This window comes from Pituophis catenifer, unplaced genomic scaffold (genome assembly GCF_029215685.1).
Source record: "Pituophis catenifer annectens isolate HBS135680 unplaced genomic scaffold, rPitCat1.0.hap2 SCAF_8, whole genome shotgun sequence".
NCBI classification, from domain to species: domain Eukaryota; kingdom Metazoa; phylum Chordata; class Lepidosauria; order Squamata; family Colubridae; genus Pituophis; species Pituophis catenifer.
In genome coordinates, this window is record NW_027256888.1 from 66117411 (window position 1) to 66135144 (window position 17734).

The 17734-nt window shown below is 44.2% G+C and overlaps 1 protein-coding gene across 1 annotated transcript in view; it reads right to left on the minus strand.

The window, feature by feature from the left end:
* Positions 1 to 9659: 9659 nt before the first annotated feature.
* LOC139320485 (PDZ and LIM domain protein 5-like) overlaps positions 9660 to 17734 on the minus strand; it is a 50826-nt gene continuing 42751 nt past the window's right edge. Inside the window, exons 8-9 of the mRNA XM_070948828.1 lie at positions 15118 to 15233; positions 9660 to 13145 (exon numbers count right to left, since the gene is read on the minus strand). Of these exons, the coding sequence (XP_070804929.1) occupies positions 13056 to 13145; positions 15118 to 15233 (206 nt within the window). The 3' untranslated portion in view covers positions 9660 to 13055. The remainder of the gene's footprint in view (positions 13146 to 15117; positions 15234 to 17734) is intronic.

Here is a 17734-nt window from a genome sequence, read left to right on the forward strand (position 1 = left end):
CTGACATTTTAAAATTATTATAACAAATGTGAAACAACCAAATGGCCAAACAGAGAGGAATGGAACAGTATTGCACTATTTTAATAGCTTTGTTGTTGTGGTTAGTTGTGAAGTCGTGTCTGACCCATCGCGACCCCATGAACAACTTTCCTCCAGGCCTTCCTGTCCTCTATCATCCCCCGGAGACCATTTAAGCTCACGCCGACTGCTTCAGTGATTTCATCCAACCGTCTCATTCTCTGACATCCTCTTCTTCTTTTGCCCTCAATCTTTCTCAGCATTAGGCTCTCCTCCAGTGAGTCCTTCCTTCTCATTAAGTGGCCAAAGTATTTGAGTTTCATCTTCAGGATCTGGCCTTTTAAAGAGGGTTGATTTCCTCTAGGACTGATCGCCTTGCAGTCCAAGGAATGGGCGTTGACTTACCTGAACGCTTCTTCTCGTTGCACTGGCTCCAGTGGTCAGGATTGGGTAGTGACACGCTCCAATTATTGATTGAGTCTGCAAAGCTGAGAAGCTCCTCCCCTTTGCCTTGCCTCCCAGCTTTCTGATGAAAGACAGCAACGCAGACAGGCACTTTGAGCTGTAAGGTAACGAAAGAGAGATCCACAGAATCTTCCCCACCAACGAGGGCACCAACAGGGAGGGGCTGACCACTGGAGCCAGTGCAACGAGAAGAAGCGTTCAGGTAAGTCAACGCCCATTCTCGTTGATCCTGGCTCCAGTGGTCAGGATTGGGACATGCCCAAGCCTAACTCTGTAGGGAGGGACCCGCCCGAGGGGGTGGGGAAGTTCCCAGATGAACCTGTTGGAGGACCCTGCGCCCGAAGGCAGCCTCGGCCGAGGCAAACCGATCGAGACGATAGTGTCTAACAAAGGGAGTGGGGGAAGTCCAGGCGGCAGCCCTGCAGATTTCCTCCAGGGAAGCCTGAGTAGCCCAAGCGACCGAAGTGGCCGCACTACGGGTAGAGTGCGCCGTGATACGGCGAGGAACCGGGATGGAGAGGGCCTCATAAGCCTTTGCGATGGTGGCGCGGATCCAACGCCCCAAAGTGGCTGCCGATACCTTCTTGCCTAAGGAGGATGGCTGAAATGAAACCAGGAGGGCTTCAGTCTGGTGCAGAGAAGAGGTGCGTCGGAGGTAAATGCGGAGAGCCCTTCTGACGTCTAGTGTGTGCCAAGCCCTCTTGAGTGGATGAGTAGGATGAGGGCAGAAGTCGGGAAGGACTAATTCCAGGGCCCTATGGTAAGGGGAATTAATCTTGGGAAGGAAGGTGGGGTCCAATCGGAGAACAACCCTGTCGGGATGGAAGATACATAGGTCCTCTCGGGCTGAGAGGGCAGCCAAATCCGACACCCTCCTGGCTGATGTGATGGCCAGAAGGAAGGCTACCTTATACGATAGGAACCGTAATCCTACTTCCCTAAGGGGCTCAAACGGGGCCCTGGTCAGGGCATCCAGGACCCGAGGAAGATCCCAGGTGGGATATCTATGGAGAGGAGCAGGCCGAAGGTTGGAGGCTCCCCTGAGAAATTGCCGAATAAGCGGGCGGGAGGCTAGGGAACCCCGTGAACCACAGCAAAGAATGGAGGAAATTGCCGCTACTTGCCTGCGGAGTGTGTTGGGAGCCAAACCTGAGTCAAGGCGATCCTGAAGATAGATGAGGACCTGCTCCGTGGAGGCTGCCGTAGAGGTGATGGAATGTCTGTCACACCAAGACGAAAATGCTCTCCAGGTGGAGTCGTAGATCCTAGTGGTTGAAGGCCTACGAGCCGCCTGGATAGTCGCGACGACTCTGGGCGGAAGACGACGGGAACTCAGGAGATGCCGCTCAATCGCCAGGCGGTTAGTTGTAGCCATGCGGCGTCCGGATGAAGAAGAGAGCCTTGACGGAGGACGACTCTGTCCGGAGGAAGACGCCATGGAGGCCGAACCGAGAGGGCCATCAGATCTGCGAACCAAGGCCGGCGAGGCCAATGGGGGGCGATGAGCAGCAGTTCCGCCTTCTCCTGTAGCATCTTCCTGATGACCTTGGCGATGACCGGGAGTGGAGGGAAGGCATACAGAAGGCCTGGGGGCCATGCGCTGTGGAGAGCGTCCACGGCCTCCGCTCCTGGTTCCGGAAACCGTGAAAAGAACCTCTGGGTCTGTTGATTGGACTGTGTGGCGAAAAGGTCCAGGACTGGAACCCCCATCAAGGATGTGACTTCCGCAAAGAGCGGAGGGTCCAGAGACCACTCCCCGGGGTCCACCGTGGTCCTGCTCAGCCAATCCGCCTGAGAATTCTGGAGACCGGAGATGTGGGCTGCCTTCAAAGATTTGAGGTGTGTCTCCGCCCAGGAGCCCAGTCTCTCGGCCTCCTCCATGAGGTGTCGAGATCGGGTCCCTCCTAGGCGGTTTACGTGGGCCTTGGCGGCCACGTTGTCCGTCCTGACGAGGACATGCTTGCCCTGTACCTTGTGGGCAAAGACCCGAAGGGCCAGGTGGATGGCCCGGAGCTCCAACCAGTTTATGTTGTGCTCTAAATCCGCTCGAGTCCATCGACCCTGAGCGAGGGAAGAGGAAAGGTGGGCCCCCCCAGCCGTGAAGGCTGGCGTCCGTAGTCAGGATCAGACACTGATGATCCCTGAACTCCCTCCCCTGGAGGAGGGCCCCCGAGTTCCACCAATCGAAGGACCTGAGCACTTTGGAGGGAAGGTGGACAAATCGATGGGAGGACCCCAACCCCTGTTTCTGGTAAGGGAGGAGGAACCACTGCAGGAGCCTGCAGTGGAGACGGGCCCAGGGAACTATGCCAATGCAAGATACCATCTTCCCCAGGAGTTGGGAGAGGGAGGCCAGGGAAGAGCCCTTCGCTGTCCTCACTGCCCTGACCAGAGACCGCAGACTGGTCAGGCGATCCCGGGAAAGATAGACCTTGCATTGACCCGTGTCGATGACGGCACCTAGATGCTGGAGACGAGTGGTCGGGACCAGATGACTTTTGGCCTGATTTATGGAGAACCCATGGGCCTCCAGAACCCGGATAGTGGTCGAGAGATCCCGAAGAGCCTGGGGCTCCGAGACTGACTGGACCAGAAGATCGTCCAGATAGAACTGCATCCGGATTGGGATGGCCCTGAGATGGCCCGCTATGGCGGCCATCAATTTCGTGAATACCCTGGGGGCCGATGAGAGGCCGAATGGGAGAGCCCTGTACTGGTAGTGTTGGTTCGAGAAGCAGAATCGAAGGAACCTGCGGTGGGCCGGGAGGATGGGGACGTGGAGATACGCCTCCGTCAGGTCGATTGACGAGAGGTAATCTCCGACCCTGATGCCCTCCAAGATGGTCTGGAGGGACTGCATCTTGAACCGCCGGTAGACGATCCGGCGGTTCAGGGATTTGAGGTCTAAAATCGCCCTCCACCCCCCTGAGGACTTTCGAATAACGAACAAGCGTGAATAGAAGCCTTGTCCGCGCTGCCCCTGGGGCACCGGTTCGATGGCCCGAATCTCTAGTAGGTGACGGATGGCAGAGGCCACCAAGAGCCTGGATGGTCGGCTCTGCGAGATGGGACAGCGAAGAAACCTCTCTGGGGGGGAGGAGAGGAATTCGAGAGAGAGGCCAGAACTGATAGTCCTTCTGACCCAGGCGTCCGACGAGGTAGCTGCCCACTGGCTGGCGAAGGACGCCAGGCGGCCTCCAATGGGTAGCTGGACCAGGCCGTCAGCGAGACTTACGGAATCCCCGCCCCCTGCCCCCTCGAAAGGGCCGTCTGGGAGGACCTCTAGGAGGGTGACCTGGACGGTCCTGAGGTCGAAACTGTCTAGGCGGGGGAAACCGTTGACGACGGCTTCCTGAGAAACCACCCTCAGGAGACCGGAATGGGCGGAAGGAGGATTGGGACCTGAAGTCAGATCGCCGGGACAAGCTAGGAAGGATGCGGCGTTTGTCCTTGGACTCCACCAAAAGGGGCTCCAGAGGAGCGCCGAAAAGCTTGGGCCCTTCAAATGGGGAAGAAGCGAGGCGCCATTTAGATTTAGCATCAGCTTGCCACTGTCGGAGCCAGAGCAAGCGTCTAGCAGCTATAGAGGAACCGATGGCCTTGGCAGCGAAGCGAGAAGAATTTAAGGTAGCATCCGCTGAAAAGTCTAGGGCCACTATAACTTTGCTTATATCTTGGTGGGTCCTCAGGTCGGAGACCGGGAGTCTGGCCTGGAGTTGGCGAAGCCATAAGATAGAGGCTCGGTTAAAAAAGGAGGCGGCCAAGGAGGCCTTGACCGACCAGGCAGTAGCCTGGTGTGATCTAACTAGGGAATGCTCCAGCCGTCTATCCTCCGGGCGTAGACCTTCATCAGGAGGCCCCGTCAAATTAGAGGGGGCTGACAATTCCGCTACCGGTTGGTCTACTGAAGGGACCTGCAAAAGAGAGGACAGTTCAGGTGCCAAATTATAGAGACGTCTGTCATTAGCATTGGGGCTGGGTCCAGAAGCAGGGGCCGCCCATTGTCTTTGAAGAACATCCTTAAATATCTTGGGGCCAGGGATCTCCTCAGATTCAATGGCAGGTTCCTCAAAGAGGGGAATGGAAGAGGAAGGGCCTTCCCCCGCATTCATCGATGAGGTATGAGAGGAACCCAGACCTGTGACAGCCTTGGCCTTGTGGAGCAGGGAACGGAAAAGCTGGGGCTTAAAAAGACCCACAAATGCTGGTTGGTCTGGGGCCAGACCTTCGTCATCCGACAAATCCTGGTCCAGAGGATCAGGAGCTCCTAAGGATTCCCTGTCCGAATGATCAGGTGACCCTGCCTGGGCTAGAGACTCTGGTCCATGAAGAGCTGCCTCAGCAGCCGAGACAATGGAGCCTTCAATATCAACCTGTGAGCAAGAGTGACTGGAGCCCCAAGAGGAGGTTTTCTGCAACTCCTCCCTAACCCCCATTTTGATGGCTTCCCTGATGAAAGAAGCCAGATCAGAGGTGATCTGATTGCCTGAGGCCAAGGAAGGAGGGGCCATAGGGGCGGGGGCCTGTGCAGGATTTTCTTGGGGTTGAGGCTGGACAGGAGAAGCTTCAGGTTGAGGTCCAAATAATGTTACATTGACCTCCTTAGGCCCTTCAGATGATGGGATGTCCCTATCTGGGGACAAGGCAGGAGATAGAACTTGGCCCGGATTATCCCCTTTCTCAGGCTGAACCTGGGGATCCGGATTTGCTGGACCTGCAGGAGCAGGTATTGAACCTGCAGAAGGGGCCACCCCAGGAGATGGATGGGGGCTAATGGAGGCTTTCTCCTGCAAGGAGGCTGCCTGGATGGCCTTCTGGATCGCCTTTTCAATAGCCTTATGGCGCTTTAGCTCTTCTCTGGACAAAGCAGATGATTGGGAAGGCTTAGACCCCTTTGTGGTATGATGGGTTTTTCTGCTTTTCTTAGCAGGAACAGGGTCAGAAGATCCAGGTTCTTCCTGCTGTAAGGGTTGCTTGGCTGATCTGGAAGGCCGATGGGAAGCCATGAGAACTCCTCAATTCCCCTGAGGGAAGGGCAGGATTCAGAGGGAAAGCTGAAAGAAAGGGCAAGGCCGACAGTTAAAGAGGCCTTTAGCCCTCACAAGGCCTCTAGTCGCAACGAGGCCTTCCCAAAATGGCCGCCGGTACACTTAAAATGGCCGCTGGGCCTTCCCAAAATGGCCGCCGGTACACTTAAAATGGCCGCCGGGCCTTCCCAAATTGGCCACCGGTACACTTAAAATGGCCGCCGGACCTTCCCAAAATGGCCGCCGGTACACTCAAAATGGCCGCCGGGACTTAAAATGGCCGCCGGGACACTCAAAATGGCCGCCGGAACATTACGAATGGCCTAGGAAACCCTAATGGCCGCCCGGACTCTTAATCCAACTCCCCTCTTACTTACATTTGGAATCCGGCGATTGGGAGATGATCAGCAGAGCCGATCCACCCGAGGGGCTGGGGCTGCAGAACGAGGGTCTCCGCTGCTGTGTTGAGCCCAGAAGCCGCCCGGCAGGGGCTGCGGCTAACAGGGGCCTCAGGCCTCGTGGTCAGCCTCCAAAGCGGCTCCGTTGATAAAATCGCCGCAATTTGCTGGCTATCGGATCCCCGATAGCCTCTCCAAAGCCTCTGCCTGGCAGGCAAGAGGCTAGCCCCTTGTATGCAGCAGTAGAGGGAACAGGCCCTCCACGCTAGGGTGAGGACCAGGCTCAACCAGCTGGGAACCTACAGTCCTCGCCAGCCAAAAATTGGCCTCCAGCGGTCTCGGGTACGAACCCCTTCGCGCTGGGAGCTCTACCAAAAAATTTTTGGGAGCTGTAGATGAAATTTGGTGGCAAAAGGGAAACTTTTGCCAGAGCTAGGCTCAAACGTGCCTTTCACAACCGGATTGAGTCAGAAAGCTGGGAGGCAAGGCAAAGGGGAGGAGCTTCTCAGCTTTGCAGACTCAATCAATAATTGGAGCGTGTCACTACCCAATCCTGACCACTGGAGCCAGGATCAACGAGAACTTGCAGGAGTCTTCTCCAGCACCATAGGCTTCAAATCTTTGACAATTTTAATAGCTAGATCTCTGTAAAACCTGATCAATTTTTGAATAATCATACAGAGGAGAGCAATTATTTTTGAAGTGGCATATTTTACTGTTTTAATATAGGCATGAAGAACCAAACGTTTAGCTGTGGAAGAAGAGGAACAATAACGATAGGGCACTTTATGACCAGCGAAACTAAAATGCTATTTTGATTACATATTCCTCTGTGCTATTAATGTCTAACGGAAAATCAGCACATCATTTTATGTGTCTTTTAAAAGTCACATAATCTTCAAGAACAGTCTCAGTTCTTGAAGAACTATGAAAACAAGTATTTGAATGAATAAACTGTATTAAAACATTTTAAACCAACTAACCATTTTCTAAAAACATTACATGCAATTTCTAAAGAAAATTTAAGATTTCGAAATTCAAATAAGGATTAATAAAACTTCACTATGATTCATGATCAGTGAAAGAAACATCCAAAATTTATTTTTAGTACATTTCTGAAAATAATTCAGATGTTATAATAATTTATCTGTATGAAATAAAAAAAATTAATAAGTCAGGATACTTACTACATGCTGATTTTTGACTGTAAAATCAAGACTTCTGTACCAAGTGCAAGACAAGGACTTCTCAGAATGGAGTCATTTTGGAAGCTTTGATAGAAAGTGGCAGGGTTTTTTTTTCACTTTTGAAATTTAAATAGCACAAAGTATACTGTTGATTGAGAGGTCCCATGACAACAAATGTTTCTTAGAGGAAATGTAATGCCCTATTAAGTGGTTTTAGTGAAAGCTACTATCTTTCGGTGACTTCTATTTTGCCCTTAGTAAAGTGTAATTTTCTAATATTTTTTCATCATGCTATTTCTGGTAACTCCTAATGAACACTAGAAAATTAATAATAAAATCTCAATGAATCTCTCTATATGCGTGCGTGAACCACTCACGCATTAATCACGAAATCTCCAGAACTGTAAAGCCTACAAACTTGAAATTTGCCACATATGTTCCTCTTGGCTTCTAGGTGCTCACTAAGAAAGGATTTTTCGAAATGACCATCAGAGCACTAATATTTCCTATATTATTATAACACGCTCTGATGCTAATTAGTTAGATGTTCTACTCCCCCTCCCAACTTGAAAATAACTCTGGAGAGAATGGGATAGCATAGGGCAGGCTTCTGTGGGGCAAGCCTCATGGAGAGAAGGGGCTAGAAAGCCTGAGGGAGAGAAGGGGCTAGGATAGAAGTTTCTGTGGGGCAAGCCTGAGGGAGAGAAGGGGCTAGAAAGCCTGAGGGAGAGAAGGGGCTAGGATAGGAGATGTTTCTGTGGGGCAAGCCTGAGGAGAGAAGGGGCTAGGATAGAAGTTTCTGTGGGGCAAGCCTGAGGGAGAGAAGGAGTTAGAAAGCCTGAGGGAGAGAAGGGGATAGGATAAGGGAGGATTCAAGCTGTAAGTGTCGATTTATCAAGCCCGATCACAGAGTTTCATAGCAAAGCACGGGGCTCCAGATAGTTTCTAATATTACCCAGACCTTGTCTGAAGCCAGATATGAATATTCCCAGAAAAGTTAAACTTCAACCTAAACTAAGGTTTTTATCGAATAAAGGAATTTATGCCAAGTTCTGTAAGGAAAACTTTGAAGACACCCTTAATATAGTACAGTTCAACCAGTCAGCCGACTGAAAGACTTTTCTTGTGTTGAACAATGACTGGCTTACATTTTGAAATTTAGCTTCAAGGGTATAGATATTATTCTAGATTACAATTTCCTAATGAATAAATGAATATTTCTGTTTCTTGTTGCTAAAATGATACAAAAACCTACTCTCTGTGTCAAAGCTTTGAACATCGTCTTGATGCCTTTCATAATTTTACTTTTGGAGTTTAATATACTGTTTAAATAGACTTGCGTTAATCATCATAGTAGCCTAAACACTTGCAACAGAGGCCGGATTCCTGTAAAGCTACCTCTAGCTTTTTATAGTCATATGCAGTGTTCCCTCTTCGTTGTACAAACAAGGTTGAAAGCAACAGTACATTCTCCTAGAGGAAAAAATACCAAGCTCATTAAAATCCCAGGAGCTACTATTATCATGAAGTAATTGACCACGTTACTATAGATGGTTAAGTATCGTAAAGTGAAATCAGAGAATGCTTTGTGCTAAGGCTAAATACAGTATCAGATAAACCTCGTTGGAAAAGATAGAATTGCAGTTCCTATTGATGGATCTCCGGCTTGGAAAGAACATCAGGCAATCTTTGTACGCAACTTTGTCAGCTATTGTGTTTTCTGCCAGCTCATGAGAAAAAAAACAGAAGTAAAACCAAATTCAAGCAGTCCTCCACCCAGAATTTATGTTGTTAAGTGAGAAATTTGTTAAGTGAGTTTTGCTCCATATTACAACTTTTCTTGCTACATTTGTTAAGTCAGGGGTTGGCAACTTTGAACACTCAAAGAGCCATTTGGACCCACAAAAAAGAAAACACCGGGAGCCACAAAACCCTTTTGACATCTAAAATGAAGATAACACTGCATATATCATTTTTTTACTTTTATGCTTGTATGTTGCATTTATGAAATCAATGAATATTTTTTTTATTTCTGCATGCAACAAAAACATTTTGAACTCAAAAAAAAAAAAAGATGGGTCAAAAACTTCAATAAATCGTGTGCCAGCAGGTGTCTCACATTGGCAGTTGTGATGCATATTTTTGAGTGACAGGGAGCCGCAGCAGAGGGATGAAAGAGCCACACGCGACTCCAGAGCCGCAGGTTGCAGACCCCTGTGTTAAGTGAATCAATGCAGTGTAAATCAGTGACGCAGTTGTTAGGTGGATCTGGTTTCCCCATCTTGGCAGCAGATCGCAAATATGAGCACATGATCCCGGGGACACAGCAATGGTCATAACTATAAGTCAGTTGTCAAGCTGACAATCACGTGACCATGGGGATGCTGCAACGGTCGTAAGTATGAAAAATGGTCAAAACTCACTTTTTTCAATGCCGTTATAATTTCGAACTAGATGAACTGTTGTAAGTCAAGGACTTCCTGTAATTTGTTACAAGTAAAGGTATATGGCTACTTTGCTGTGATGGTATTAAACTCAGAGGCATTAAAACAAAGCATTGAATATATAATTCCACAGGTTGTGTTTATTGATGTGTACATCAGGTCAAGTTAATGACTAGGCTTTTTACAACAACTGAACTGATAGACAATGACAACAGAAGCAGTTATGTGTTTAGGCTGAAGATGGAAGAAAACCACTTGTTTTAAAACAGAGCAATGTAATAAAATGAGAACTGGTATCAAGATCATTAGAATATAAATTGATTGAAACCAAACTAACTTCACAAAGAGTACAGAATAACCAAGTCCAACTTTATTCATCTTTGCTTTTTGAAAATCAGCCCAAAACTCTTGATTAGCAGGATATGAAGACCAAACCATCTTTAATTTTTGCTTTAGCTCTTGTAATAGAGGGACATTATTTACAAAGGATGATGTACTAATTAATTACAATATGCAACAGCTTGTTCTTCATCTAGGCTTTCATAAATAAGGTGAATTTCCAACCTGTCTGATAAAATAAGTGGCTTGTTATCTATGGAAAGTATACATAAACTACCCACTCAACTACCTTCCTCTCCTCCTGTGTTCTATTTTCCATTTTTAATGAGAGCAGCTAGCTCAAATCTTACTCAATCTGGCAGAGGCTGAAATTTCAATTCTCCAAATTCTCAGTCATGGGAAGGTTATGCATTTCCTGAATGCAGAGTAAAATAACTTCTCAAATTCTGGACATTTGCCACGAAAGTCAAAGTCACCTTATTCTACAAATTGTAATTTGCCCTGTGAAATGCTGATTGGTAACCATATTTCTCCTACAATACATAAATATGGTATTTATATATGAATGAATCATATTTATTAATGAATGAAAAAAAATAAATCTAAAGAAGCTAAGGAATAGAGAATAAACCTCATGTGTAGGGGCTAGATACAGACTTAGAGCAGATCCATAAAAAACAATAGAATCTAAATTAAATATGGTTAATTTAAATTCCTTTGATTATAATAGACTATTTTGGATAACTCTGATCCTGTCCATTTATTCCATGCTTCTCAAGTGAAAATGCTGGAATACTTACAACACTGGAATGAATACTATTGAAGATTTAATACCAAACCCTCCTTTTACTTTGTGATGTCATCACATGACACAACTTACACAAAATTCAATATAATCTTCCTTTCTTTAGTAAATACTTGGGAACTCTAGATTGGTTCCAATATGGAAATACTATAGTTTATTACACAAAATTATCATAGTTCAGCTCTGACTGATCCATAGTACACACAAAAAGCATCCACTATGAGTCCAGTGGCCATTCTGAAAACATATTATGGAGGGCATCTTGACTACAAGAGGGCTTCAAGTTGTAAATGTTAATGTATTCAAATTATGCTTTTTTTTTTTGTTTTAATGCTTCAGTTTTGTCCTCAGGTATCATAATTTTTAATTTCTTAAGGTTAGCATTTCCAAAAAAACTAGTAGTAGCCAATGGCTCTACTCTCTGAATTCCCAAGGTCAACAGCTGTAAATGGCAGGTGTAAATGGCAGGTGTAGCAATGTGGTGTAGCAACCAAACTCCATCCCATTTGTGTAAAGTGTCAATGTCAGACAAAAATGGGAGGCGTGAATCATGACACTAAGCTCACCATTTTGCAAAACGTGACCTTCCCCCTATCCGCATAAAGATCCTTGACACAGCCTTCTCAGACCACTTACAGTTTATTTAAATTCTTTGGTCATTTGGGAATCTATCCACTTATTCTTTTAAATCTTTGTATTAAAGAACATATTACGTTATCAGTTGTCTTTCCTTTTTCTCTCTTCTTCCTACTGTTATCAAAAGAGGAGGTGAGATATACAGGATGAAAAATTAGTTCATAAGTTTACTTATACACACACACAAATGCACGTACAGGAAGCAAACAAGCATTTCAACATAATTCAGTATGTATTTTACATACTTATGATAAAAGCAGCTGATGACAAAACCATAAAAGAAAAGAAAATCTTCAGTATTTAGTATAGCAATATAGTAGCAATAAGTTAGACTTATATACCGCTTCATAGTGCTTTGCAGCCCTTTCTAAGCGGTTTGCAAAGTCAGCATATTGCCCCCATCAATCTGGGTCCTCATTTTACCGACCTCAGAAGGATGGAAGGCTGAGTCAACCTTGAGCTGGTGAGACTCAAATTGCCAAACTTCTGGCAGCCGGCAGTCAGCAGAAGTAGCTTGAAGTACTGCACTCTAACCACTGTGCCACCACAGCTCGCTACCTAAGAAAGCTGGAATTAAAATCCGCTACTCTTTTTTATATGTTACAACAACAAAGTAAGTGCTATGTGCACACAATGTAAATGATAAGTAAGGACTTAATTCATATAAATCTGAGTGTACCTCAATTCTATCTATGTGTACTACTTAGACTTCTTTTAATATCTGCCATTATTTCAAGATCATGTGCATATGCTTCCTGAACACTTACAGAACTTTTCATCACAGTGAGTACTTCAATTACTTGATGGGTAAAGTTTATTTTACCTTTTTTGGCATTATTTCTGAAATTTAAAAAAAAAAGTAAAGGCAAAAAGCAAATTGTATGCCCAGTGGGAATTAAAGGAACTATGTGGACAGATAACTTTTTTCAAATTTTCTCAAAAACGTTAATGCTCTCTTTTGTGCCAGCAGTTGTATTTGCTAGCTTTATTTTCTAACAAAAAATCTAAATATCTAACAGTTCATTGGGCAGAATACAAGCATAAGAATTCTGCCTTCCAAAGGGATTTGGAAACCCTACTATGCAGAATTGGACCCGCAAAGATGTCTGAAGTCAGAAGAGATCTAATGAAGATTGCTCTTCTCAGTTCACTGACAAATCTTTCTTTGATAAAGAGCTGTATTCTACCTGAACTGATCAATTAACCAAAATGTTTGTCCCTACCTGCAAAGCAACTACAAACGCAGTTCTAAATTTGCTAGGTATCAGGGTCCATCCTCTTTACTTTCTGCAGTATCCAAGAAGCTGCGTTATTGCTTACAGTATTTAAATAATAATGCGAAATTTGCTACAAAGTATTGGATTAAGGCAAAGTATTACTTGATTATAAAAACCAATCAGCAACGTCCACTTTTTAAAAAGATTTACTCTCATTAACAACAAATGCCTAGCTTCAATCTTTTATTATATACTTTAACTCAGCTATTTCCAACCTGGTGCCCTCCAAATAAAATTCTGGATTGAAATTTTCAGTTTCACAACTGAAACGCAACAAGAAGCTCTCAGACCAAAGCTAATTAGTTATTCCCCTTTCTATTTCATGTGAAGGCATAAACCCTATTTCTTCCCATGTCTTTGCTTCTACAAATTTAAAGTTTATATAAATACATCTTGAAAACCAACACCCGGCCATGTTCTTTTCTTGTCTTCCCATTTGTTGGAGTAACCTTTAATGTTTCAGATGTTCACAGAGTGAGCATGTTTCTTGCACAGAGGCTTATCCTTCTTGGAGAAGAAAGTCTGGCCCTCCAAACTCTCACAGCATACCTGAAATAGCATAAAATGAATTAAAGGCCAGTGTTCTAAAACTTTATATACATACATAAAATATAGGACCTTTCACTATTCAGTGCCTTATTGAACTACCGTATTTTTCGGAGTATAAGATGCACCTCCGCCCCCCCAAAAGAGGCTGAAAATTTGGGTGCACCTTATACTTCAAATGTAGCTTTTTTGAAGCTTTTTTTCAGCACTAACGAGGCACTAACAAGGCACTAGCGAATGATCTTCTCAGCTTTGCCTGCTCCCTCTCCTCTCCTCTCCGCTTTAACGAGGTGCTAGCGAGTGAAGCGATCTTCATGATTTGCTCCGACTCTCAGCTGTTTTTTCAGCCCTAACTAGGCACTAGCCGAGCGAAGCGATCTCCCCCCCCCCCCCCCCCCCCCCCCGGTGCTTTGCCTGCTTTTCTCATTGCTGCTTCCTCTCAGCTGTGCCTTAGAAGCTGTTTTTTATCCCCAAGCAGGGAATAAAAAACCAGCAAACTAATGTGCTGAAGCTGACCAGACTAAGGACGCTAGCCAGATGAATACCTGGTAGGCAGATTTTTCCCTCTGTTTTTCTCCCTGTGTCTTATACTCCAGTGCGTTTTATACTCCAGTGTGTCTTATACTCTGAAAAATACGGTAACTAGATTTCTTTGCTTTTTGTCATTGTGAATTATTGTATAAAAATGGGATCTGCAAGAAAAGTGGTGCCTTGGTTCAGATCTTGATATTGACTTCCACGCTCTGTAATCTATTTATCATCTTCTTGAGTTTTCTTCTTTTTTTTCTGATTGAGAATCAACCACATTCCATGGCCACTAACGATTTTTCATTTTCTATGGGCAGTTGAGAATTCTGTTCCATTTTTAAAGAATTTTTGCTAAGTATATTGTTGACTTCTGGGGGTGGGGGGTGGCCTAGTGGTGAAGGCGCTCACCTTCCATGCAGAAGGTTGAGAATTCAGATGTTATTCTACTAGGGCAGTGGCCTCCACTTTTGGGCACCAGGGACCGGTTCCAAGGAGAGAGGTTTTTCCATGGACATAGGGAGCGTGGTTTCACGTGCTGCCCTTATCCCATGAATGGGATTTTGTTTGTTTGCGCGGCCGGGTTTTTGGCATGCTGCAGATGGGTTCCAGTCTGTAGACTGGGAGTTGGGGACCCCTGTTCTAGGGCATAAAGAAAATATATCTGCTGCACTACACATGGCATCAGGAAGGGCATCTGGCTAGTAAACTCTCACTCCATCCAGTTGTCCCAGCTCTACCCCAAATTAAGGGATTACAGGGTCGTAAAAAAGGAGTGTTTATTGTTGAATTCTGCATAGTTTTCTAATTATTCTATACTACTTTTCCCGATTGTTGCTATTAAATGTTTCTAAACTGCATTTTACAATTGCAATCATGCCGAAGTGATGCATGGTAAAACGAAAATCAATCAAAAATTGTACAATAAAAATCAAATACTAAGACCACAATCGAACACTAGGCGTTACATTATATTTTTTTAGTCTTTGAAAGTCAACACTAGCACCACGAATAGGTTTGGAAATAAAATAATTGTTTTTAATGTTGAACACAATGTAGGAATGACCAATACTAAATACTAAGCTTTCATAAGCAGCTGAAATTTTAAACCTCCTTGTAATAGCAGCCCAACATCTAACACATTACATGTTGCCTGGACAGGATCAAAGCATGAGTAACGGAGTAGCAACAACTGATAATCCCTGATGAACTTAACGATGGAGTTCTGTGTTAAATGACTACTGCTTGCACATTTAAACTTCATGTTCTTGTTAACGAGAAGCTGCAGTTACATTCATGATCTGCTTGTGGGCTTTTCATTAGAATCTGTGGAATACAGAATGCTGGACTAGATGCTGGATATTTTGCTCTACCAGCTTGGTTTGTTCTTATCTTTCCACCTCCTGCACATTCCTCCATACATGATTCATAATACAGTTTTTATACTTACTGAGCACACAAAACAGGTATCATGCCAAGTATGGCCCAAGGCTTCCAGAAACCTGTCCCCAGCTTCAATAGGGAACTCACATCCATGGCACATGGAACCAAATAATGCATAATAATCTGTAGAATACATAACATGGACACTTAACAGAATACCAGCAATTTCAGCAAAATCTACAAGAGAATAATGCCTACAACAGTGAGCAAAATTCTTGAAGATTTTTTTCTTTTTGTAGTTTAACAACCCACTCTTCCTTGTAGGAGGATTAAATATTTGGCTATTTGGCAATCTGATTAATCTAAGGGTACAAAATTAGTTATCACCACCAGATGGCAGCAAAGAAAATAGAGAGAATTCTTTGCTGCTCTCCAATGTCTGCCCTGATTTGGTAAAATGCATAAAAATCACAGCTAAGGAATCCCCAAATATATGGGAATTATTAGGGTCATTGTAATTTTCCAAATAAACTTTTTTTTTTTTTGCAACAACAATTTGATTCTGTAAAAAGACCAAGATGAAATACCATTCAAATGGTAATGGATATAATAAAAGAATCACATGCAAAGTGGAATTTATCAAAGATTTTCCTAAGCCATGTGACTGTTTTGCACAATTCTTTTTATATTCTATACACACTGTAGGCATGTCCTCCAATAACCTATTTATTGCAGAGGTGAAGGGGCCAAATTAAAATTATGCACAATTTATTTAAGATAGGTCGCAATTTATATAAACAATCAAGTACACCTATTTCTCCAGCTACCAACTCAATGCTTGAAGTTAAACGAGAACTACTTTATCAACTCAAGGAGCTTGCCAAATTTGTATGCTATCTTTGATGTGACACATTATTCAAATATATTTATTTTCAATCTGACAAGCTCTTTCATCTCTATTTCACAATATCATACTGAAAACGAATGTAGATCTGTTTAACTTGGCTCCCGCTTAGACTTTTAAGAGGTTTACAAGCTTTTGACGGAACAGTAGCCAGAACAGAGTGAAGTGCTTCTGTTTTCTTTCCTTTTCAACCCCAGACACACAGTCTTAAGATTTTTCTCCTGTTACATTAACCATGGTAACAGCAGCCTAAAATAATTTGTGCAAGGACAGGTCACAAAAGGCAGATCAGAGATGTACGATTTCTAAGTGTAGACACTGAACTTGTAGCTTTGATTCTGTAATGTCACCTGAAATTCCAGTTGAAGAGAAACCTCCCATGAAAACTCATGGGATGAATATTTCAATTGTTTTTGTTATTTGTTGAATGTTACTTCCATTCAACTTGTGAAACTGGGTTAAACCCAGAGGTGGTATTCAGCCGATTTGCCCCAGTTCGCCCGAACCTGTAGCGGAAATCACAGGTGGGCCTGCCCCGCCCACCTGCCCTGGCTCTATTCTGCACATGCACCCAGCCTCAAAAACATGCCTAAATAGGATGCTATTTAGGCATGTTTTTGAGGCTGGGTGCATGTGCTGAAGGCGCGCGCACCAGCAAAGTGTATGCATGGAAGGCTGGGCGCATGTGTGGACGCGGCATGTGGGAATGCACATGCTCACATTTGTGAACTGATAGGGAAAGTAAGTGAATACCACACCTGGTTAAACCCCAGTTCCTACTACCACTGATGATGTTACCTAGTTTGGGTAATGAAACATCTGCAAGTAAACAACCAAGCTCAGCTTGGTTGGACCCCTCAACCCTAAACTACAAATACAGATAGTCCTTGACTTACGACAGTTCACTTACTGACCGTTGAAAGTTACAACGGCACTGAAAAAAAGCAATTTATGATCATTTTTCAAAGCTGTGACTTTTGTAGCATCCCCATGATCATGGGAACAAAATTCGGATGCTTAGAAACTGGTTCTGGTTATGACCGTTGCTGTGTCCCAAAGTCATGTGATCTCCTTTTGCGACTTTCTGATAAGCAAAGTCAACGAGGAAGCTAGATTCACTTAACAACTGGGTTACTAATTTATCAACTTCAATGATTCACTTAACAACTGTGGCAAGAATGGTCGTAAAATGGGCAAACCTCCCTTAACAAATGTCTCACTTAGCAACAGAAATGTTGGGCTTAATTGTGGTCGAGGACCACCTGTATTCTATTTTATCTGGGTTATACTTTTTCTTTAATTTACCAACTTTGTGGCATCTGTTTTGTTTGTGAAGCAATTATTGCCTTTTGCCAGGAAAAATGCCCATTGGTTTTTGCTTATTCAATTGCATGCAAGCAAGAGTGTGACTATTTTCCTTACAAAGAGAGGATGGCAATAAAAGAAAGGGAATACAGTAGAACCGTCTATAAAAAAGAAAAAGGAAAAAAAATGAAATAGGAAAGCAAATCCAAGCAATAACTAATTTTTAAAAAATCAATGAAAGTGACATACATTATATACAGTAAATGACTAATATACTGCTGTAGGAAATTCCATATAGCAGTAGCAATAGTTCTTAGACTTATAGACTTATATACCGCTTCACAGTGCTTTACAGCCCTCGCTAAGTGGTTTACAGAGTCAGCATACTGCCCCCAACAAGCTGGGTCCTCATATATACAGTACATACATAACTTCCCATTTTAGATATATTAATCTTTTATTTCAATATTTTCAA